General features: G+C 51.3%; 5 protein-coding genes across 5 annotated transcripts; 2 read left to right on the plus strand and 3 right to left on the minus strand.

Annotated features, from left to right (window-relative positions):
- Nucleotides 1-668: 668 nt before the first annotated feature.
- GCG54_00009014 (Carbonic anhydrase) lies at nt 669-1867 on the minus strand (the record flags this gene model as incomplete). Its single annotated transcript, XM_045408967.1, has 3 exons — nt 669-948; nt 998-1680; nt 1724-1867. 3 exons carry the CDS (start codon nt 1865-1867, stop codon nt 669-671), a joined length of 1107 nt encoding a protein of 368 aa, XP_045256212.1.
- A 4836-nt stretch (nt 1868-6703) lies between these two features.
- GCG54_00009015 (Oxidoreductase lepF) lies at nt 6704-8707 on the plus strand (the record flags this gene model as incomplete). The annotated part of the gene is made up of 3 exons (XM_045408968.1): nt 6704-7064; nt 7116-7384; nt 8615-8707. 3 exons carry the CDS (start codon nt 6704-6706, stop codon nt 8705-8707), a joined length of 723 nt encoding a protein of 240 aa, XP_045256213.1.
- Nucleotides 8708-14707: 6000 nt separating this feature from the next.
- On the minus strand, nt 14708-15228 carry GCG54_00009016 (uncharacterized protein; the record flags this gene model as incomplete). The annotated part of the gene is made up of 2 exons (XM_045408969.1): nt 14708-15120; nt 15177-15228. 2 exons carry the CDS (start codon nt 15226-15228, stop codon nt 14708-14710), a joined length of 465 nt encoding a protein of 154 aa, XP_045256214.1.
- Nucleotides 15229-15697: 469 nt separating this feature from the next.
- GCG54_00009017 (uncharacterized protein) lies at nt 15698-17604 on the minus strand (the record flags this gene model as incomplete). Its single annotated transcript, XM_045408970.1, has 4 exons — nt 15698-16417; nt 16467-16694; nt 16947-17263; nt 17328-17604. The coding sequence occupies 4 exons, from the start codon at nt 17602-17604 to the stop codon at nt 15698-15700; spliced, it is 1542 nt and encodes a 513-aa protein (XP_045256215.1).
- Nucleotides 17605-19667: 2063 nt separating this feature from the next.
- GCG54_00009018 (putative endo-1 3(4)-beta-glucanase) lies at nt 19668-22034 on the plus strand (the record flags this gene model as incomplete). Its single annotated transcript, XM_045408971.1, has 1 exon — nt 19668-22034. One exon carries the CDS (start codon nt 19668-19670, stop codon nt 22032-22034), a length of 2367 nt encoding a protein of 788 aa, XP_045256216.1.
- Between the last annotated feature and the right edge of the window lie 390 nt (nt 22035-22424).

Here is a 22424-nt window from a genome sequence, read left to right on the forward strand (position 1 = left end):
TTGAAGGAGATAAATAGTGAACATCTCCCCGCCGGGGAGATGCAATTTAGGGCTCGACCAAAACCACGTCGCTTTTTGGGTAGGTAAGAAGCGAATGATGACTCGCAACTCATGACTCTTCACAACGGAATTATGTATGCTCTTCATATCTTTTATCCATTAGGTATCTTGACTCGAATGCTATGCATTGGGACTTTGGAGCCCCGTGGTATCTCCCCCAACAAGTCACTGTGTCTAGTTTGTTGCCAACCGCACTTTCTTTTGCCAAGCAATTCATCCCATCTTCTACATCAAGAATAGACGTAGGTCATCTATGCCAGACGGCAACCACAAAGGAAATCACTGGATATCTACAAATGCTTTTCTCGCAGACAAATGAGATGCCCGGGTGCAACTGTCCTTCAATTAGTCATGTCTGTAGACATTTGCGCAGCTGGCTTGCGTTAAAAACACTGTAGTCTTGTCTCAGCTGCGCATGTTGCGCCCGGGGCTTTTCTTTCCGACGGAGGATCCTCCTTTCTCCCATCGACTCGCATGACGCCGGGATACAGTCGAACTCAAAACAGGCATTCCGCAACCTTGTTTTCCCAGTTCATCCCGCGCTGAGTGATTCCAGTGTCCTGTCATGATATCGTCTCGTCGCAATCGTCACCGTTCGTGGTTGTTGTTTATGCGTGGGCGGCAGGGGCAGCGGCCTCGGCAGCGGGAGCGGCAGGGGCGGCAGCGACAGGAGCAGCAGCAGGCGCAGCGGCGTTGACACTGGCAACAGTCTTCTGGGCGACCTGAAGGATGTTGTCCTGGCCGAGGGTGTTCTGCGGGAAGCGCGCGTTGAAGCCAATGACATCGCGGACGGCGTTGAAGGTCTGGGGCTGGACCATGAGGCGCTGGGTAGAGACGAGCCACTGGACACCCTCGGAGCAGGGAGGGGTGGTAAGAGAGCCCATGTAGCTGCAGCAAAGTTAGTGATAGTCTTGATGTCAGGGATTTGTTGACGTACCTCTGGAACTGGCCAGCGCTGAGAAGGGTGACGACCTCCTGCATGTCGAGGGCACCAGTCTTGGTGACGGTGCCAGGCTCCTTGATGGCATCCAGAGACGAGAAGACGGTAGCGAGAAGGTTGGAAGAGGCAGCCTCAGCCTTGACGGGGTTCAGAGTCATGCTGGGGATAGCCTTAGCACCCTCGGCACCCTTGGCGGCGTCGAGAGAGGCACGGCGAGACATCTTGCTGCGGCGCTCGGCGGCAGTCGTCTTGTTCTTAGCGGCCTCAGCGGCGGGGGCCTCGGCAACGGGGGCAGCGGCAGCAGCGCCCTGCTCGACATCGATGTAGGTGCCAATGACTGCAATTTCCTGGTTGGCTCCCTCGAAAACCATGTGCATCTCCATGGCCATGCTTCTTCCGGCATCGAGATGCTCGCTGGGCAGATGGAAGTGGAACTGCTGGAGGGTGAAGTTGGAGCCGCCAACTTGCATCGAGCCTCCCTTGGCGATGACCTCGACGGTGGTTCCCAGGTTCTCAAACTCGGTCTCCTCCATGTTGGGGATCTGCAGGTTGATGGAGCTTCCGGGGAGGGTGTTGAAGGCACCAGCAACCATGTCGATGGGGGACTGAGTCTTTCCGGTGGCGCAGAGGGCGTTGGCGGTAGCGTCAAGAGCAACCCAGTTCAGGGGGCCCTTTAAAGCCTGTTAGTAAAGACGAGGCGAGTTGAGAGGCGGATCTACTCACATTGGTTCCGGAGTAAGCGAAGGTGTTGACCTTGACCTTTCCACCTTCGGCGCGGGGATCCAGATGAGTGCCGTAAGCGCAAGAAGCCAGGACTTGGGAGACGGAAGCGGCAAAGACGCCGGCGGTGAAGAGACGAGAAGCCATTGTAAGGACGGTAGGGTACGGACCAGCTCGTGAAGGCCTACAAAGGATTGAGAGAAGAGAAGAGTAGTAAGCAAAAAAAAAAAAAAGTAAATTATTGGTTAAACAGTGTAAAGGCCAGCCCTCTAGGGGAAGAAACGAAACGAACGGGGAAGAGAAGTGAAGTTGGTAAAGGTTGGTGAGGTAAGAAACGAGATGAACCAGGAAAAAAGAGTACGTCTGTGTCAAGATGGCATGATGTCTATATAGTCTGGAGCTGGAGTCGTCAGTTGAAGGACGGTTATCGAGATGATCGCCCTCGAAAGTCCAGAAATAGCATCAAAGACAGCGACCCATGGGTAGATGCTCGGAGCGGACGAGGCAGGAGGGACGGAATGATGGTGAGGGACTTGGCAAGCGCTTCATCCAGGGTGGTGAGAGGAGGCGGGAGGCGAAGAGGGCGCAATGAGCAGCCGTGGGCGAGTGAAGAACGAGGATAAGGGTGCCTTGCGTTTGGGGATGAGCGCCTCCGTTTCCCATGGTATCGTAGGCGTGTTTCTGGCGGTGGTGACGGGGGCGGTTCAAGCTTCTCCATCCAATGCGACAGCATGCCATCTGGACTATGGGACCGCAAGCATGGCCATGGGCAGTGTGTTCTCGCCCGGCAGTGGGCGATGGCTGTCGAGACGGAGGAGAGGGGCCGTTTGGAGCGGCGGGCGGAATGACCAGGGCCCCGGTCTGGTTGACAGGATGGGAGTCCGTCGCCAGGATGAAACTGCCAGGCTCCGGAGGGTTGGAAAGGCTGTGGGGAATATGACCACTTTATCGGTTGAAGGCTTGGCCCAGCAAAAGGTCGAGCAGAAAATCCATGGGGATGCGTAGCACGAGTCTCAATGAGGCAGCGCGGCGTGACGGCGAGCGACAGTCTTGGTTCGGACGGAGGTGAAGCCCCGTCCCCATGTTCATGTTCTTTGCGCTGGGTGGTGATCTTCCTCCCATGGGGAGCGATCCTTAAAGGCCATGATGGTGATTTCCCGGAGGCGGCAGGCGAGGACTAAAAATAAGCATTCGAAATGATCTGCTCCAAGACAAACGGCGGTTCAAGTGCAGTTCGGAGAAATAAGCGGGCGGGAGGAATTTTCCAAGAGAAGGACAAGAAATGAGGCTCTACCCAAGAGAAGTCCAAGAGATGCGCCCAAGACCAGAAGGTGGGGAGGGGGAGGCCACTGGACCTTCCCTCTTTCCATCGATAGGCACAGTTGCAAGCAGGTACGTACACATCTCTGCACGTGTGTTCCATGCTCCATGCCTTCCTGGGTGGGCAGGTTAAAGTAGGAAGAAGTCTTGGACTGGAAGGCGGCAAGTGCGATGCCTGCCGCAGCTTAACCTTCTCTTTTGGTGGAGCAGAAGGAGAAGGGGATGGGAGGGAAAGAAGGCTTGGCAGTTCCTGTCTCACGCGTGGCGGTGGCAGTCCTTTCCTGCGTTGACAGTGGAGGGCGGTCAGGGACCAGCTCACAGCTAAAAACCTTAATGGGCCGTTGGTAGTGCCCTAAACCTTAAGGCCTTTTAGGGCCTGCCGGCGTCCATTGGAAGGAGGCGCCCAGCACAGGCCTCAGGAGCGCTTGCCTCCTCGGACTCTTGCCTGCTCTGTTCGGACGACACAGGGGGAAGGAGGTGGTCCACTTTTCGTACCTTCCAGCCGTCGCAGCTGCGCACTGAGACGACGCTCTGGACAGGAAGCAGCCAGTTCCAGGCCGCAGCAGGAGGCACCCGCACCGCAGCTTCTTCTTTCAAGTGTCGCAGAGTCGACGCCTCCGGCAGCAGGAACGACTGAATGAGGCCTGACGAAGACAAGTCGTGATGAAGCTAGGACTGATCAAGTCATTGGATCCCGTGGGGATGGATGCGAGAAGGGATGACAGGAAGAAGGGGCAAGAAAAAACCGCCTGATTTTTGCAGAGCCAAGAGCTTGAATGGCTGCCAAGTCAAACCAGGGCGCTGGTGATGGCAGGGGTCGCAGAGGTAGAGGTCCAGCCCCGAGACCCTGAATTGCGCTGCTCCCACTGGTCTTTGGGCAATAAGCTGCCTGACTAAGCTCCCCCCAGGTGTCAGGTCGTGATGTGGGAGGGGCCACCGCCGCTGGCCGTCTGCGTGGCAGCGTACCATCCAGGCGGTACGCCGCTGAAAGCCCCTTCCCCGCCCGCCGCAAATTCCTCGCTTATTTCTCCTCCAGCGCCTCGACCTGCTGATGGACGCGCTGCTCGTCCACTAACACGCGGCCAGTTGACCACCGACCGCGCCTCGCCAAGTCTTGCAGCTCCTGATTTCTTCTGGGCGCGTCTCACCCTTCCCAGGGCCTGCGACAAACCATCCGCCTCCACTTCCAGACCATCACCAACTTAACGTTGCACTCGCCTTCTCTTCAGCCCCTCCCCCTCGCTCTCCGCCTCTGTCTACGAGCACTTCCACCAGTCAGCGTGCTCCGTCAAGCCTCAATGCGCCTCATCTGCAAGCCATACCATCCCTCAGCACCTTTTCTGCCGTCGTCTCGACCTCCCGTCGGTACAGCCTGCCTGTCTTTGAAGCCTCTTGGCGCGCCTCCAAACGTCATACGCCCCTCACCGCGCCAAGTCCCAGCGCCTACCGGCATCGCGTCTGATGTTTAACGACGACATGGGGCATGTTGAAGCCATCCCCATTCTTCTGCGCCCGCCACCATTCAGCACCACGAAACCACTGCGAAAGACCCGGTTCCCAGACTCCACGCGACGACGAACAGAGGGCACGCTGTCGTTCAGCGGGGAGGCCTGATGTGTTCTGTTTGCCTCGACCATCGCATGGCCCGTACTCGGCTCCCGGCGCGTCATTCGGCCACCGCCCAGAGTTACACTCATGTTCGCTTTTGTTATCCGTATCCCATCCATGCTCCCCACCGCCGCCGGCTTGCCAAGTCGCCCAGCTCTGTCGTCCCAGACGCTCACGAGGGCACTCAATCTGAATGCGACGTCGGTCACCATACCTACCGACATCTTCTTGCCTGACCACCTTGGCAGATACCGAATGCCGTCTTGGAAGCCAAGCAGTCGTCATCTCCCCATGGCTTCAGGTTTCTGACCTGGTTTTGCGACGCATAAACCGCGCACACGAGGACAAGTCAGTGTTAGCCAAGCCAACGACTTCTCATCTTCATACTCGTTCCCGTCTTGTCGGAATGTCCCTCGGTTCTCTCAACTTCCGCGGGATCAGCGTCTCTTCGGCGATGACCAAGACTGCACATAATCTCCCGAGATGTCTCACATCAGGGAAACAGGCGTCCCTCCCCTCTCGACGGCTCCCTCTGTGTGCTGGCTCGATCACAACCAGCGTTCCTACAACTGTGAAAACCCAAACGGAAAAGGGGCACACTAGCTCAGACAAATGCTTTTCCGACAAAGTCCTGAATTTGTCTTACAAAGCCACCGCCGACAACTCTGGTTCCATCAGGTGGATGCTCGTTGCTCATGAGAGAGGTTGAGAGGCTCCTCTGTTGAGGAAGCTCTCAGGCCCGGGCTCAGGTGGACGAGTCCTCCTCCGTCAAACCACTCGAAACCATCCTGCCTCTGTTCAGCACCACTGCATCTGCAGCAGTGTTTGGAAGTCTCACCACTTACAGTCACAGAGGCTTCGAATGACGAACCGTCGTCGCCATTCGTCCACCCTTGTCAAACATGAAAGAACCTTCTCCGCAAAAGCTAGGTGGTTATTTCCCCTTGCGATGACACGGCAGCATTCTGTCCAGGGCAAAATATTGGCGATTGGCCGTTGTTGCGTCGCATCTCTCGGCGTCTTGTTCCACCAAGCTCAGCACGTCTTGGCGCTTGGCTGGCCTCTGTCATCTTGGCGCCTCGCAGCCCTCGTTCCGCTGACTCCATCCCGCTCGCTAATGCAAGCCTGGTCTTGTCCGCCGAGGAAAATAAGCAAACCAAGCTTCTTGCCAAAAGACACCAAGTCAGCCACCACGACCAACATGAAAATCTCATGTAAACTCTCCGATGAAGAACGCTCGCGACCGTGGGGATGTCGGCTGTTATCTAAGATTTTCCATGATCACTCTTAGCCGCGATTTCCCCATCTGCATTCTGCCGGCAAACAAATCTCGCTTTCAAGAAGCGAACATGTCATTTCCATGATCGACATCTCGAAACGATCCCCCTCGCAGGCTGCGCGTACCGCCAGCCGCGAAACAGTGACTCCCCCCGAGAATGGACAACATCATTGGCCAGGGGCTCACCGCGCGCGGTGAGGGCCAATGTAACTCTACCCCCTGATAAATGCTTTCCAAACCCCGCTTACTCACCCACTGTCCCGGAGACTGCCCGGATGCTCGCATTCTGTCCGAGCCAGACTGAGTTAGGCCGGGCTCGGTAGGATCCGGCGCCGTTCGTCGCCCGACCGCGGACGGGTCAAAGTGGATCCTTCGCATGCCGCATTGGGAATGCGAAGCATCCACACCACGGCGGAGTTTCGGCTTTAGCGGGCGAGACTGCACTGCAATCCGTGCCGCTGCGCCGCCGTAGCGTCAGCATTATTTGATTAAAAAGCCACTTCTTAAGCTCTTCCTTCCGAACATGCGGAGAAAGGGATATCATTCCATGGCTCTACACGACTAGTGCGATATGGCTTTTCCGCTTACCATCTAACCCAATGTGAAATGCGAGTCTATGCGAGGATTCGTACTTGACTTCCGATACAAAACAACTCCTCTCCCAGCTCGCAAACAATCAAGCTCCTGTCCAATTCGTATCTCGTAAATCCCTATTCCAGAAATTGAATCATAGCAAAGAACCTATTTTCATCAATTCCAACTCCAACTCCGCAAAAATGGTCTCCCTCACCGAGGTCCGCGCCTCCAACGCCGCCCTAACCCCCTCCACCGTCCCCAAGACAGCACTCTTCGTGGGCGCAACGTCCGGCATCGGAAAATACACCCTCACAGAACTCGTCTCGCTCAACCTCCCCGTGAAATGCTACGTCGTCGGGCGCAAGGCCAGCGAACCCGCAATGCGCCCCGTCCTCGAGGTCCTCCGCCGGCAAAACGCGCAGGCGGAGCTCGTCTGGGTCGAGGCGGAGGTCTCGCTGCTCTCTGAGGTGAAGCGCGTATGCGGGCTGATCAAGGAGAACGAGGAGCGGCTGGATTTGCTGTGCTTGACGGCGGGGTATGCGCCCTTTGGAGGGCGGAATGGTGAGTATCCTTCTTGTGAAAGGCAATACAGTTGCTAACGGTGGATGACAGATACGGCGGAAGGGTTGGAGGTCACGCACGCGCTGCAGTACTACGGCCGCATGCTCTTCACCCTCTCCCTCCTCCCGCTCCTGCGCGCCTCCCCGTCGCCGCGCGTGCTCACCGTGCTGGGCGGGAGTTTCCTCTCCACGAATCTGCTGGTTGACGACCTTGACCTCCGGAAGGCGGGGAACTTTGGCGGGATGCGATCGCAGACGCATATGAGCATTATGAACACGCTCTTCCTCGACCGACTAGCCTCCGACCCGGAGAATTCCAGAGTGAGCTTTGTGCATAATTGGCCCGGGGCGGTGGACACGGGGAATATGGGCCGGTATCACGCGCCGAGCTGGCTGTCGCCGGCGCCGGTGACTGTGCTTTTGAAGCCTGTGTTTTGGGTGTTGGGAACGGGGGCGAGGGAGGCGGGGGAGAGGCATGTTTATAATGCGACGAGTGGACGGTTTGGTGGGATGGGACCCAGGGGGGAGAAGGCGAAGGTTGAGAGGGGGACGGGAGGGGAGGAGGGGAGGGGGCTGTTTTTGGTGGGTAGGGGGTGTGAGGTTGTTGAGAGGGGAAGTGTGTTGGAGGAGTTGAGGGGGGCGCAGGGGGTGGTTTGGGGGAGGACGATGGAGGTTTTGGGGCCGTTTTTGTGAAGCTGGGATGGGAAGTCAAAACCGATCAGCTCTTGCTGGAACGGAGATATAATACAATGTCTTTGGGTGATCTTTCATTATGTCTTGATGTCAGTCTTGTAGCAGAGCGTTGCGCAGCATTCCCCTTGATCGATGCCTGTTGGTTTCCATCCCTTAAGACGCTCTTGCATACGAGCAACCCGGGCTATTGAAGATATGCGTACGCATGACCATATTCTTTGGAATACCTCTGTCGAATTTGCATCTAACCTCAAACCTGCTTGTCGCACCGAAGCAAGATATTGACGAAGTACACATAATTGGGGTAATGTGTTCGCCTTTCACCGAGGCTGAGGCTGAGGCTGCCATGTTGGCATGGCTAAGTCACGCCAGCTTCTTGGCTGATCATTAATGCGTCAACATGACCAGCCTGACGCGAAGTGAAGCAACAACAATTGCAAATGAGGTTTGAGCATCGCGTTGTGGCAAGGCGGACACAATCGAGGCAAAAGAGCAAGTGGCCAGATCCATGGCTGCCGCCTTCGGACGCGATATTCGCCCTTTGAAATGATGCTTCTGCAGGATTTCACAAACCTCTCCCGTTTCCCTATTCGCTCTATCAGCCGTTCCTCTTGATGATTCCGAAGAAAGTGCCATCAACTTTATCTGACATGGGACCGCAGTGTAATGCAAGCTGTTTCGACGAGCCAGGAATGCTTCAGCCCGACCCGGACACTAGTGGCGTCGGGGTAGGTATTCCTTATCTGCCATTGAAGGCCTTGAAAGCGTCCAAAGTTGACAAGATATCTCAGGTGATTGTTGCCTTTCTTGATACAGCATGGCTATCAGTGATATTGGTCACTTTACGTTACTGCCTAGCCTTTGATCCTAAGTTTGACGCTTTCTATGATCCTGAGAGAGACCAAAGAAATCAAGGACGACGCCTCTGGAAGCCAAATCCGTTTGAAGTAAAGGTAGCTAATATGTTTGCGCCTATAAGGCGGATTTTGGGCCTCCATTCGGGATGGACTGCGGCCATGGACCAGGTTTGACGATATTCCAAGCGCAACTCTCGGTTTTGAAACCAAGCAACTCCTTTAGATCTTCTTGCTGCTATGTGATATACAGATCTTGACCGGATTGGGTATTTTGCTCGCCAATTATCTCAGTCTGCGTTGCTACATCTCAAGCTATCATTGGCAGATCAACACATATCTGGCCTGGTTCTTCAACCTTACGCACGCGGGGTGCTTGTCAGCTCTTCGTGGCCATCTATATAGGAACAAAATTGAGCGCAACTTCAGAATAATATTAATGACTGCTCTTTTCATCATGCTCATTGTCGCCGTGCTACCGACCATTTACTTTAATTGGCGGGAGACTTCGTCCGCAAGCGCCGCGTCTTCGAATACTCGCTGTCTTTTCAGCTCAAGTACGGCACAAAAGCTGTGGGACTATCATCAACCATCCGAGAGCCGAAACTCTCTTGACTGCTGTACCAGAAGAATGAAACAGTCTCCAGGAAACAGTCATGCATTTCAACCAGCTGTCCTCTCTATCATTCTACTCATTTTCAACTTTGCTAGTCGTTCTGCCAAGTTGTATCGTACAATCTCGGATGTGGCAAGGATAACCCTTGCGGGAGAAAGTTGCGCGCGGAGCAACTTTCTGCTTACATGCGGTATCCCGAAGTTGCAAACGTCGGGGGTCTTTTCCAATCCTGATCTGGGTAGTGCCGATCTTTCGGCCTTTGGATATTTTGATTGCATTTTATCTGCTAGCAAAGCTTTACACGGACTCGTTCTTTTCAGAACTAGCAGATGTAAGTATTCATGTTCCAGCATTGCCAAGCCACCAACTACAACGCTTAATACCTGACCTTCTACCCAGATGGTCTGGCTGCTCACAGCTTCGGCATGGGGCACAGTCAGTCTGTTTTATGTCCGGAAACCAGACAGAATAGGAGACAAGGCTGATGACTCAGAGAATGAATGGCGATTTGGTCAAATCCTACCAGTCCTCCTTGTCATAGGGCCAGTCATTGGCGTTACCGTATCTGCGCTCGGGGCTGGAAAGAATAGAACGAAGCTTCGGAATGAAAACGACGAGCAACCAAAACATCGCATTTTTAACCTCATCCGCACCTATCAGAACCGTGAGAAGCTGTCATCCAATATCATAAAGAATTGCTAAGGTTATTAAATGTGCGACAGAGGGTTCGGTTGATCAGCAGATTGGGCCAAATGGTTCCAGTATTCACGATCAGCAGCGCTGCCGCAAGTGCAATCAAAGCAAATTGGACCCCCAAACTTGCTGTTGATGAGATTTTTTCACGAGGGTTTGATTAATTGGCTACGTTGCAATTAAAATAATTCAATTATAGTATAAAACTACGTTATAGTAACTTCCTAATCGGGTAATTCTGAAGTTATCTACAGCCTCATAGCCCCTAAACCCCCCTCTTATAAAGCCCTCAGAGCCCTTAGAGCCCTCAGAGCCCTTAGAGCCCTTAGAGCCCTTAGAGCCCTTAGATCCCTTATTCCTAGCCATCCCCCCCCCCCCTCCTATGGCCCCTTACGTATGCCCTCATAGTATACCTAGATAAGTGGGGCTAGGACGGATCTATAGCCTCCTATAGGCTAATCTATAAATAGGTGAATCAATCAAGGTATTCGAGTCAATTAAGGGGTATGAACTTGCTTAATTGGGCGTGGCGATGGCCTCCCTTTGGTTAGATTTACTTGGAAGGGTTGGTAAATATTTGCACTTGCGGCAGCGCTGACGATCAGGCAGGCTGCCGTCCTGAACCTCATTGATGCATCCAACCGTTATCAACAATCTCCTGCGGTGCAAAATGTACAACGTATATTACCTGTAAGTCCGGCAGACGGCCATCAGTCAGTTTCTACGCAACAACATGGCCAGGAAGGTTTACCTTTGCCCTGCCCCTCGTTAGGACTCCAAGCGAACCCGAAAGAGCTTTCGTTGCGGCGCCTCAATCAGAGTATCATCTTGACAGAAGGGCACATAGACTTGCGATCTTCGTTGGCAACTAACTTCGCTAGTACCCGCGCGATGATGCTCGTAATGTGGCTTTTCTGCAGTCAACGTATTCCAACAGCGGCGCCTTTCTTTTTATACATGGTTAATTACCCTATTAGGAATCACGGCACTCCTATTACATCGTCAACCATCAATTGATTTGGCATTCAACCGACGATATGCTTTGTCGCGATAGCTGTACTTCTTTACATGGACGATCGACGCAGCTCGAGGCTCCAGTGGACGCTGTATTCATTGTTACTAGTCGGCCTTTTGGGCTTGGGGGTGTATGGAGTGATGCACTTTAGGGTACTTGCATCACTCGATGTATAATATGAAGTTTAGCCTGTTAAACTTCGGAGTGGACTGTTCACAACCCTCTGTCGTTAGTCGACGCATATTCAACGTTTCTGACGGCATTCCATAAACTTCGGCGGACCTATGCTCCAAGATGTGGAATCTCATCTGACTGCACAATTGATAAATTATTAACATGCCCGTAGACATGTCTGCGCAACGAGGAGCAAGAATTGTGGTGTAATTAAGTTGTAGGATGAAGGAGGTATATATTGATATATGGATTCTAAGCACCTCGCCAACTATAACCGATCCCTAGGTAATTATGGAGAAGCTGTCGGCTATACTGAAGTCCAATACAGACATTTCTATAATCTGTTATTGATACCGAAGCTTCATTCTTACAGACATAGGGGATCACAAAGTTTTAACGGTCATTTTGTCGGGTGGGGCAGCTAAACGGGCTGGCCTACTTGACGACCGGTGCCCCTCTACGTGCATTTGAGTCACTCATTGTACGTGTTGACCTTTTATAACCTAAAAGGGTAAAGCTGCTGCTGCAGCTAAGGTAAGATAATACAACCTCTCCCTTGGTAGATCGACCGATGCAAACTGAAACATGTCAAATCACTTTGCAGCCAGCTCTTTCAGATTCCAAGACCAATACATACGTTCAAGATGGATCAAGACCCTTTATGGCGGGACTGGTCGTCGGGTCGTTCATATGTCGGTAAACAAGGCAATTTGTTAGGGGACGTTGAGGGAGCCGTAAGAGACGGCGTTGCGCAGGACTATTTACGTCGAAGGATTAGGCCCTGTTTGCCAACCGTGTGCTGATGTGTCAGGTGCTGGCTACACGCAGTGCACAGCAAGTTCTGGTAAGGCTACGGCTGAGGGCCTCCGAGACACAGGTGACGTCGGCCGTTCTCGCTTATCTGCTGTGCTGCTAAAATAGTGTGGAGATTGAGGCGGCATTCAATTGAAACAGTGCTGTGTTGCTCCTTGAATCTCTAGCCGCATGTTGTAACGAGGGGGGTTGGGGTGACACATTATGTACACGCAAGACGGCTGATAGGGATATTTAAGCGTGGTTGTTCTCATTCTGCCCACCTAGTTCAGAGGCCAAGTGCATCTTATCTGTGTCCGCGAACCTTCGACTTTCGAAGTGTGTAATTTGCTATGACCAGTGCTTTCGATGGCGACAACATCACTCTCCCCAGAGGAAACAGAAGTTTCCATGTCGAATTGCGACAGGGATTGCTTTCACCCACCAAAGAAGTTACTAGCAAATCCTGACGTCGGTGGGATGGGAGTAGGTTGGCCGCAAACCAGAGCAGAGCTTTTGGTAACGAGGTTTTGAGCAAGGTGCTAACGGATATCTCGGGACCCTAGGTACTAGTAGGATTTCTGGCAACGGCTTGGCTCGTAGTCTTCATCGTCATCTTCCGATACTGCCTCGCCTTCGATCCCAACGCCGATCCACTCAGCAATCCGATACGAGATCGAAGACGTGGGCGCAGTTATGATTTCAAACCAAACCCGGTCGATGTGAAAGCTGTTCGCATGTTTTCTGGTCTTCGCCGAAGTATTGGCCATCATTCACACTGGAATATGGCCTTCACAAAGGTCTTCCGATGCTCCCACCGTTAGTCATGCAGGCTGCTAAATTTGGGACGACAGATCCTCCTGAGATTGTGTGATGTCCAACTCTTGACTGGCCTTGGACTTCTATTCAGCAGTTTCGTGAGCTTGAGTTGCTATATGTCGGCTTACCACTGGCAAATCATGAGCTATTTAGCTTGGTTTTCGAACCTGACACACGCGGCGTGCCTCACAGCTCTACGGGAGCATCTCTACCAGCACCAACTGCAGCGAAATGTTCGGATGATTTTGATGGCATTGTTACTGACTGGTCTAATAACTGCCATTATACCTACAGGGTATTTCAATTGGGAATCGGGTGGCCAAGGGACGGCGGCCGTACCAGCGGCAAATGCACGTTGCTTCTTCACACACAGTTCCACTCAAGAAGTTTGGAAGAGTCGCGCGTGCCCCTCAAATCGGCTTTTGGAGCTTAGTGATGGATATTATTGCAATCGCAAAGAGAACCTTTTCACCGGAAGTTCATACGCGCCCGAAGCTACTCTAGCCTACGAATCATCCGTATTATCAATCCTTCTTCTGACTTCCAGCTTCACAAGTCGCTCATTTAAGATGTTTCGAACACTTTCTGAAATCACCAAATATACGATCCGGCAAAAAGTCGGACTCTGCGCGGCATCAATTATAGTCGCAGCAGCCAGAGGCTACGAAAAGTTTGAAAATAGGACGTTTTGGCGACGGATCTTGATTATCCTTCGGCCTTTGGACTTGATGATTGCTCTTTACCTCGTTGGAAAACTTTATATCGATGTGTTGTCTTCAGAAATAGCGGATGTAAGTCTACTTTATCTCCCGCCATTGGGGAGGACCCATGGTTCTCCATTTGAAACGCTTGAAAAATGAAGTAATAAGAAACTTTGCAGGTCTTTTGGCTCTTTGTCACTTCTCTATGGGGTACTACACGTCTATTAATGGCGCGGGACTCTGCCGAAGTTGAAGGTGAAGAGGACGAATGGGGGTTTGGCCAAGTATTGGCCGTGTTCCTCTTGCTAGGCCCGATTACCATGGTTTCTTTATCACTATTTGCCACCATTAAGAAGCAAAAACAGCTAGAACGACATGAGGAAGGAAGAGATTCTATCATGGAGGCGATCTCTCTTGTTGCCGCCTATCAAAACGGTAGATCTTAGCACGACGGACTTGCCTTTCCTTATTCTAATGGATCGATAGAAACATCCGCCACCCAGCGAACGAGTGACGAAGCTCTGGACCGGTTATCAGGCATACTCCGGAACATCGCGTCACATCCAACTTCTAATACAACGATAAGGCCAAGCATTACTCGAGACGAATTCGAAGCAATTCCAATGGATGAGTACCAACAATTCCCAGAGGGTGGCGGAGAAGAAAGAATCGAACCCGAAACAAAACAACAAACACCATCAGCTACCTTGATGGCATTGGAGCAAGGTATCACCCCATTACCGAATCAAGTTACGATGGTGAAGTTGAAAAGCATAAATATTCGAGCGTCATTATCTTTCCGGTTTTTAGAATCCCAGTGGATGACTATTGTCATCTGGTTCTTCTGCCTACAGTTTCTGGCCCTGGTTGTAATTTTGTTCGTCTGGTTTGCATTCGGGTATGATAAGCCCTCGCTCTTACTGAAACGGTCGATTTTCTCAATCTTCGTTGTACAACCCCTTAATTGTTTCATTGCTGTGTTGATAGGTCTCTACATTGGCGATGGTAGGCTTTCAACACTTCAGCTCACACTTCTTTGTATACTTCTGTTTCTAGGCCTTCTTGGGTGGAGCGTTATTACCATTCTTCCTTTTATGTCATCTTTCTACGAATGGTACTACGCATTCAGCCCATTGGTCATCGTAGTCATTCAGTTTGTCTACCTTAATTTCAAATAGAACTGCGACAGATTTGTTTGAATTATAAATGCAAAGACATAGATAAAACCTTCAATCAACCTTACAGTCCGTGGCGAGCTACAGGTACATGTGTCATTCAGTGAAGACTTCAAGCCAGCGCACCACACACTCCAACAAAAGTTCCAACAAAGGCAAGGAATGATCTCTTCCAATCGGTCCGACCCCAGTCCGCTACGAGCTTCTTCAAGTCCGTCTTCTCGCCTCCAGTAGCTCCAAGCTGCCCGTTGATCGCCTCGTTGAACGGGTAGGACACGAAGATGGTGTACGGCACGATTGCCCCGACGATACCAGCTGCAGCGACAAACAATAGGAACCGGTAATTTTCAGCCTTCGTGGGCTCTGAATAGGCCAGATAAGCGAAGCTGGTAGCAGTGCCGGTAACGACAATCTTCCCGACATATCGACTGACGTCCCAGGCGTGCTTCCATTGTTGGGCGATTAGAGGTGATGGCGCCTTTTGTACCGCGGGCATGAAGACAAAAGCGCCACTGAAATAGTAACCTGTGACATTGGAACGTTAGACGATGCTAGGAAGGTGAAATAGCTTGGGGACTGACCACTCATGAACCCTGCTAGGGTGAGGGTGAGGGCTTCGGGAGAGACAGGCATGATGATTAATTATGAAGTACTTGATTGGTGAATATTTTCTTTTTCGCTGCAGGTGAAAAGAAGAACTTCACACGGCGGTTTGCTTCGACATAAATATTTCCACCGCCGTTGAGATCCGAATCGTCGGCTTCTCGGACGGAGCCGGGCATTGCCGTTTTAGGAAGTTTCCGTGCGGCCTGGACATTATCCCCACATTTCGGAGCAAGGAGTTCTGCCAGCCTAGTAAAGCTAAATCTTCAAACGTCTTTCCAAATCAGTCTGCTCAACTTCGTCTTTTTATTCCCTGCTGGAAGCTCGATTTTTTAGGTAATGTGAGATCTCGTGGACCCACCTACATAATCATCTAGAAGCTGGCCATGGGGCTAGTCAAGAACCCACGTGTTACACGGAAGTGACGATAGTGGTGCTCTACGTGCCTTAAGATTACCACAACAATGAAGTTTGAGATATGTACTTTTATTATAGCGTTTCAAGCATTAGAGTGGCTTTCACGCCCAATCCCGGGCACATCCCAGTCAACTATCAATGCCAGAGAGTCAGCTAAAGACATTTCTTCCTCATTCCACTCGATGGGATGACTGAAAAGTTCCTCTTCCGTCATCTGTCCGTCCACAACTAACAATTCCGGCCGGGCAGTGCCCAAACTCTCAGCAATCGATGGCGCTTGAGATTTGGGTTGTTGACTGAGACCGGACTGTCCCGAGAACATGTTGGAAGCCAAGCCCATCAGCGATGACAAGAGAGAAATCAATTCGGTGAAAGGCTCATTGTCCCACATCGTATTCACCAAGCTGTGCGTTACCTCTGATAGCATGAGATACGTCTCAAAGTCACTATGTGCTAGCATGTATCCGTAGAGGGTGAAAAAAGGGTTCATCGGATAGAAGAGCAATTTCCTTACTATCGTTAGCTGCTGACACAAATGAAGTGAGGAGGTATTAAAAAGTGAGTACCATGAGATGGACAACTTGATGGCGCAGCCTTCTGGTTCGGGTGATACACGTGATAATACGGAGAGAAGGTATCTGAGGGAGCCACGAGCATGGGCCAGTAATTCATTCCGTCTAAGTGAGTTCTTCGGATTCTTTGAGTCGAGTTGCAAAACCGAGGTCATGATTGCAGACGCAGCGTACGACGTTGCTGCAACCTCGCCGGCCCAGAATGGATCAATTTCGGAAATGCAACGAAACTAAAATTGGAGTTAGCGAAGAATATTTGCCAAGAACCGGCTTATTGACATTTTGCAAATCGCCCTTTAGTTCATGCACCGTGCGCTCCAAACTCTCAACATGCTCAGAGTAGCTATCGGTATCCTTTGGGCCCCGGACAGCACGAACGACCGCATCCTGAACTTCAGCCAAATTATAGAACAATTCGTAGAGGCCATTGGCAGGGCTTATGGAATCCTGTGGAACGGTTGTTTTCGAAGTACGCCCTAGCGTAATGCATGGCGCTCGATCCATAGTCTGAGATAAGGTTTTGTCGAGAATATAGCACAGCTAGAAGGCATACTTCATGTCTGATTCGCCGATAGGAATTTCTCCTGGAACCCCCCCCCCCCGAGTAACCAATGAGTGGGAGGGACTCGTGTACTCGACAGGCCGCCGCGTTGAAAGTCCATGCTCTCTCGAAGCACCCGACGTTGAAAGCGAACATCGCCTAATGCCGAAACGACTGGTCAACATGCGTTCTCTCAATGATGGGATAGATAGACTTACCCCCGATAAGAGGGCCTGGAAGAGCGCAGTGGTTGGCAAGTCAGCCACACTCATATGCTGGAGACCATAAATAATGTTCTGCTCGTAGAACTTTTTGCTCCATTTCAGGTGCTTATGAATATCGCCGCTGGTAGTCTCAGCCATCTTGATGCCAATGAAGCACCAGGCTGCGTAATTGACGGAGACTATATAGTGGTTTCGTAGAGGTTCTTTGGCTTGTCCATTGCGGAGCGCTAGCCACTGAGCCTCCAAAGTTGGAAGAGAAATCACGGACTGCAAATCTGCTATGTATTTCGAGCCGGTGTTCTGTGCCCTCCCTAATATCCAACGATGTTAGCTGATTAAACAACCATATCTTGCCATCAGAAGAGTACTTCGTACAAGTTAAGATACTGTCAATAAGCTCGACACTCGGATACGGCTTGCTCCTCGCAAAGTCAGGTTCCGGAGCATGCCTGCTTGTCGGTGTCGTCCCCGTCGCTGTGCGAACCTGCTTCAACGCTGTCTCCATAATGTGACGCCCAGATGAGTCCTCGTCCTTGAACCAGGTTTCCATCGAGAATTCAAGGAGTCTTTCAGCTTGCGAGTACAAGAACTTCGTCTCGCTGACTCCCGAAGATGAGTGATTTGACGTGGTGTCTGTCTCCTGCATTTGCATTGTTGTAGCAGCATTCTCTTGTGACTCAATTGGCGACGTCTGACGCTGAGCATTAGAAATTCCAGACACACTCAAGCTTCGAGGCGCTGAGGTCTGCTCATTGATGGCGGTAAGGAGCTGTGAGCCCATTAGAGCTCCTTCAGCAGAGCCTTGCTGCTGATCTGACCTTCGTTGAAGCAAGCGATTGTTTGATCTTTCTTGTGTCCTACGCGACTGTTTTGGACGTCTGCGAAGGCACATTATGCCGGCGGCCATACACTGGCGACATATCTCTTGACGATCACATTTGATCTGTCCTCAAAAGGTTAGGCTGGCCGCAGACGAGTATTTACAAGCACATGCAGGGGTTAGTTTACCTTTCTGGAATGACACGAATCACACTATAAATGCGTAAGTTAAAATCAAGTTCGAGGATGAGTTACCCTTACCGCGCGATTAGGACGCTCGTATGGGCTACTGTACTCTGTGAAGCGAACCATGCTGCCCTTACACCTCAAGCAATGGAACTTTCATAAATGTATTGCTCTGATAATTGTTGTTAAATGAGTGCAGCCTCTGCCATTCGAATATATGGAATCCTTGCGCAAAAGACTTGACAAGTTCCATGTCGATGTGACCCGGAGCCCAAGGACAGATTTCTCACCGCTAACCGCGTATCCCACCGGCGCGGCGTTCGGCACACCCGAACCAAAGCAACCGAAGCGTCTGATCATCGAACCAACCAACAAGCCCTATTAAATGCGCTCATTTTCGAGACTATTATACTGCCAAACTCCACTGGTCACCCAGGACCCCCCCATCCCGCATATTTCATAACTGCTCCTTCAATTGCAAGAAGAGAGACCATCATGTCTACTCTGCACAGCTACTTAGTACGCTATGAGCAATAGTATTACATGTGGCTTCGCAAATGTCCGATCTTGTGGGACCGACTCAATCTCAACTTTGCACAAAGCCAACAGTTTGATGCAAGGTTCTGCATCTTAGCATTTCCTTTCGCTATATGCATATGGTAGCCTGAATCTGTTTCTCGTGCCATAAGTCACGATGGGATGGACTAGATTAACTTGTTCTACATGGAGCTAATTTGTAGGCGCTGATAACATCTCGGAGACACGGATCACACGGGGGCCATCTGGGGATCGCCGGGGCTTCAATGAATAGGTGCGCCGCAAGCCGGTTGTTCAACATAGTAGAGCGTGGTAATGAAGAACTTAATCACCAGAGACACAAAGGAAACCATTTTAGGGCGTGAACGAATTCTAGACCTCCCGATGGGATCTGAGCAATACTGTGCTTTCGTGTCCCTTCGTTGCCGCGTGTGTTCGAATATGACCGCAGCTCAGCAATTTTGAAAGAATCTGTATAAGCTGTATAAGCGAACTCAAAATTTCGCTTGCTTTTCTTAATTTATAAGAGGCCAGTTGAACCATCGGCCCCGTATCGATGGTCGAGAAAATTTTCTTCTTCTGCCCAGTATTCAAGATGAGGGCAGATTGTCTGGCCTTAAACCGACGGGGTGACGTCAAAGTCAATTCCCAGGGCGTCGCAAGATAGCGGAACCCGAGTTGCTGAGTGTCGACTGCGCCTTGCCTTTAAATCATCAAAAAGGCAACTGAGCTGTAGTGAAAACTGTGACTGAGGCGAGGATATCTTTGTACTGAAAAGGGGCTAGTACGGCTTGTGGGAGGAGCCGGTGGACAGCCGGGACGTCGATTATCCCCGATGAAACGACCCCCATATGAAATAAATGAAGAGGAAAGGCCAAGCAACGATCCAAACTCAGATTTGAGTTCACCTAGGATCTCAACGTAGCAATGCATGAGATTTAAGATGATGATAAACTCAAAATCCCCTGAAGAAGCTGGAGAGTCCCCTCATCGCCCCCTCAATTGAAACAATGAAACAACAAAATTCTCTTTTTTACCTTTGAGATCTCAGTATTTGAACCATGGCCGCCCTATTTCACGCGTTCCCACAACTTTGGTTGCTGCTGCTACCTGTGCCTGTGCCTGTGCCATACGTTCACACTTGCTGTGTCGTTGAGTCTGTCTTTTCCGAAAATGCATTCCCTCTTTATCCTCGCCGTCCTGGCGTTGGTACAAGCAGTATACCCGCACCATTTGCCACGCCATCAGCACAGACGGCAAGCATCAATCTTGGCGCCCGAAAATACCACGGACTCCTCAAACTTGGGAAGAGGACGGCTAGTCAACGTTTTTCAGCCAATTTCTTACGATCGGCCCATCTTGGTCCCAACTAGAGACGATCACCCCCAAAAGCCCGTGGGCGTGCGCCATGACGGACCGATTCAGACCAACAAATTCTACGCCAACTTCTTTGCCAACAATCAGGACAACGCTACATGGACACATCCATACTCAGTTTGGTGGTCGAATGACACGATCAAGCAGGGCCATGGCCTTTCAATATCCCATACGAGCCGGGAAGATTTCATCTACGGCTCCGGAGACCCAGCAAAATCCTTCGAGGACCCTTTGTTCAAACAGTCTATCGCTCTATCCGCACGAGAGCTGCAGAATGGGACTGTCTTGACCACCGACTCCCTGACCTCTTTTGCGGTCAATGTGAACTTGGCACCAAGGAAGGGAGCCGAGCCTCTTGTCACGTTTCCCCTGGTCCAAGGCATGGCGTTTGTGACGGGAGTCTACCACGGTGCTACTGTCCTGATTCAGTCACAAAAAGGGTTCTTGGACCTCACCAGACTAGAAGACGACTCGCGTGGGCTTGGCGCACCTGGTTGGAGAACTTGGGTGAGCGAAAATGGGCAACCTGTCGAGTGGCTAATTTATGTCAACCCAAGCCGCGGCTCCCAGACACCTAAACTTACCATGGCCAACAACGGAACTATCGTGGGACCTGGTAACTTCACAGGGAGTGTGCAAGTCGCGAGGAACCCGAAAGGCAAAACCGGCGCTCGTATTTTCGGCCAAGCTGCGGGAGTCTACCCCATCGGAGGAGAAATGAAAGGATTGGTATCAGGCAGAACGGGATCGTACACATTTTCCTGGAAGAAGGGCGGCGACAGGACCATTCCCCTACTCATGTTTGCTCTGCCGCATCACGTCAAATCTTTCGACAGCAAAACCGCCAGAGGTCTGACTGACATCCAGCTCGCGAGCACCACAAAGGGCATTGCAACTGCGACTTTTGGAGATTCTTTCACCATGATAGAGGCCGATCTTCCGACAGACATGGGCTTCGATCCATGGTCGCCGCGTCTGGGCTCCGTCGGATCCAGGGAAGCAAGAGGTGGAACAGTATCCACTGAGGCCAAAGACGCGATTATTGCCGCTGGGAAGCTGGAGCTAGAGTTGGATGCCATTGCCATCACCAATCTGACTTCCAAATATTACGCTGGCATCGCTTTCTCTAAATACGCCAGGGCTCTCTATGCCGTCAACAGCATCGCCGGAGACAAGTCGTACACGAAGGAAGCCCTATTCAAGCTTGAAGCAGCATTTGACAGATACGTCAATAACCTCGAGCCGAATCCCCTTTACTACGACAACGTTTGGAAAGGATTGGTTTCTTCAGGGTCGTACGGCAACAACGACTCCTCAATCGACTTTGGAAACACCTACTACAATGACCACAATTTCCATTACGGCTACTATGTCTACACGGCTGCAATTATAGGACACCTTAACCCATCATGGCTCAAGAAGAACGACTCCGTCAACAAGATCTGGGTCAACAACTTGATCCGAGACTGGTCCAACCCCTCGTCGGAAGACCCATATTTTCCATTCTCGCGCTCTTTCGACTGGTTTCACGGGCACAGTTGGGCTCGCGGCGTTCTGGAGGCTCCCGATGGCAAGGATCAAGAGTCCTCGGCAGAAGATGCTTTTTCAACATACGCTATCAAGATGTGGGGACGCACGATTGGTGACGAGGCTCTCGAGGCCAGAGGAAATCTCCAGCTGGCTGTCACAGCTCGCAGCTTGCAGTCTTACTTCCTTCTCGCCAGCGACAACAAGGTTCAGCCGGAGAAGTTCGTCGACAACCGAGTAACGGGGATCCTGTGGGATCGAAAGGTCAACCACACAACCTACTTCGGCGACAAGACCAGCTTCATCCAGGGTATCCACATGCTCCCCATCGTCCCGAGCAGCGCATACGTCCGGAAGCCGTCCTTTGTGCGTGAAGAGTGGGACCAGTATTTCGCAGGGAACAAGAGTGGTGCGCTTTCTGGGGAAGGATTCGTCGGCCATGTCTACGTGAATCTTGCCATTGCTGACAAAGCTGGTGCGGTTGAGAGCTACAACTTCATGAAGAGCCAGTCGGTGAATAGCACCAACTTGGATGGACAAAGCTTAGCTTGGCATCTTGCGTACACAGCGGCATTAGGTGGGAGCTTAGGCTCGAGGTCGCCACTCAATTCGACAGTAGACGAAGTAGGCGAATGAAGAAACCTGTTGGGGAAGGGCAATGGACGTTCAATTTGTCTAGGCGTAGAGTCAATAGATAATCGGGTGAAAATGCATGGAATACTGCATTCTGAAGTGCATTGAATGCTGGTCACTTCCATGCAGCTTTCCATGCACTTCCACCCAATTATTTATTGACCCTACGGGCCATATTAAACGTCACGTATCCTGGATCAATCGTCCTACTAAATGGAGCTATTCAAAATGCCCAACTTGAATTGGTCTCTTTCCTAAAACAGCCGCGCTACCAAGTTATTTCACGTCAGTGCACACGTGTTTGATGGTGAAGAGAATTGAACTGAAAATGGTATTACTATTATGATTACGACTAATGTTTTAATGTTCAATGGCAGTCAAGTATTCTGCCGG

The sequence above is a fragment of the Colletotrichum gloeosporioides genome (genome assembly GCF_011800055.1).
Source record: "Colletotrichum gloeosporioides strain Lc1 chromosome Unknown consensus_117, whole genome shotgun sequence".
Taxonomy (NCBI): domain Eukaryota; kingdom Fungi; phylum Ascomycota; class Sordariomycetes; order Glomerellales; family Glomerellaceae; genus Colletotrichum; species Colletotrichum gloeosporioides.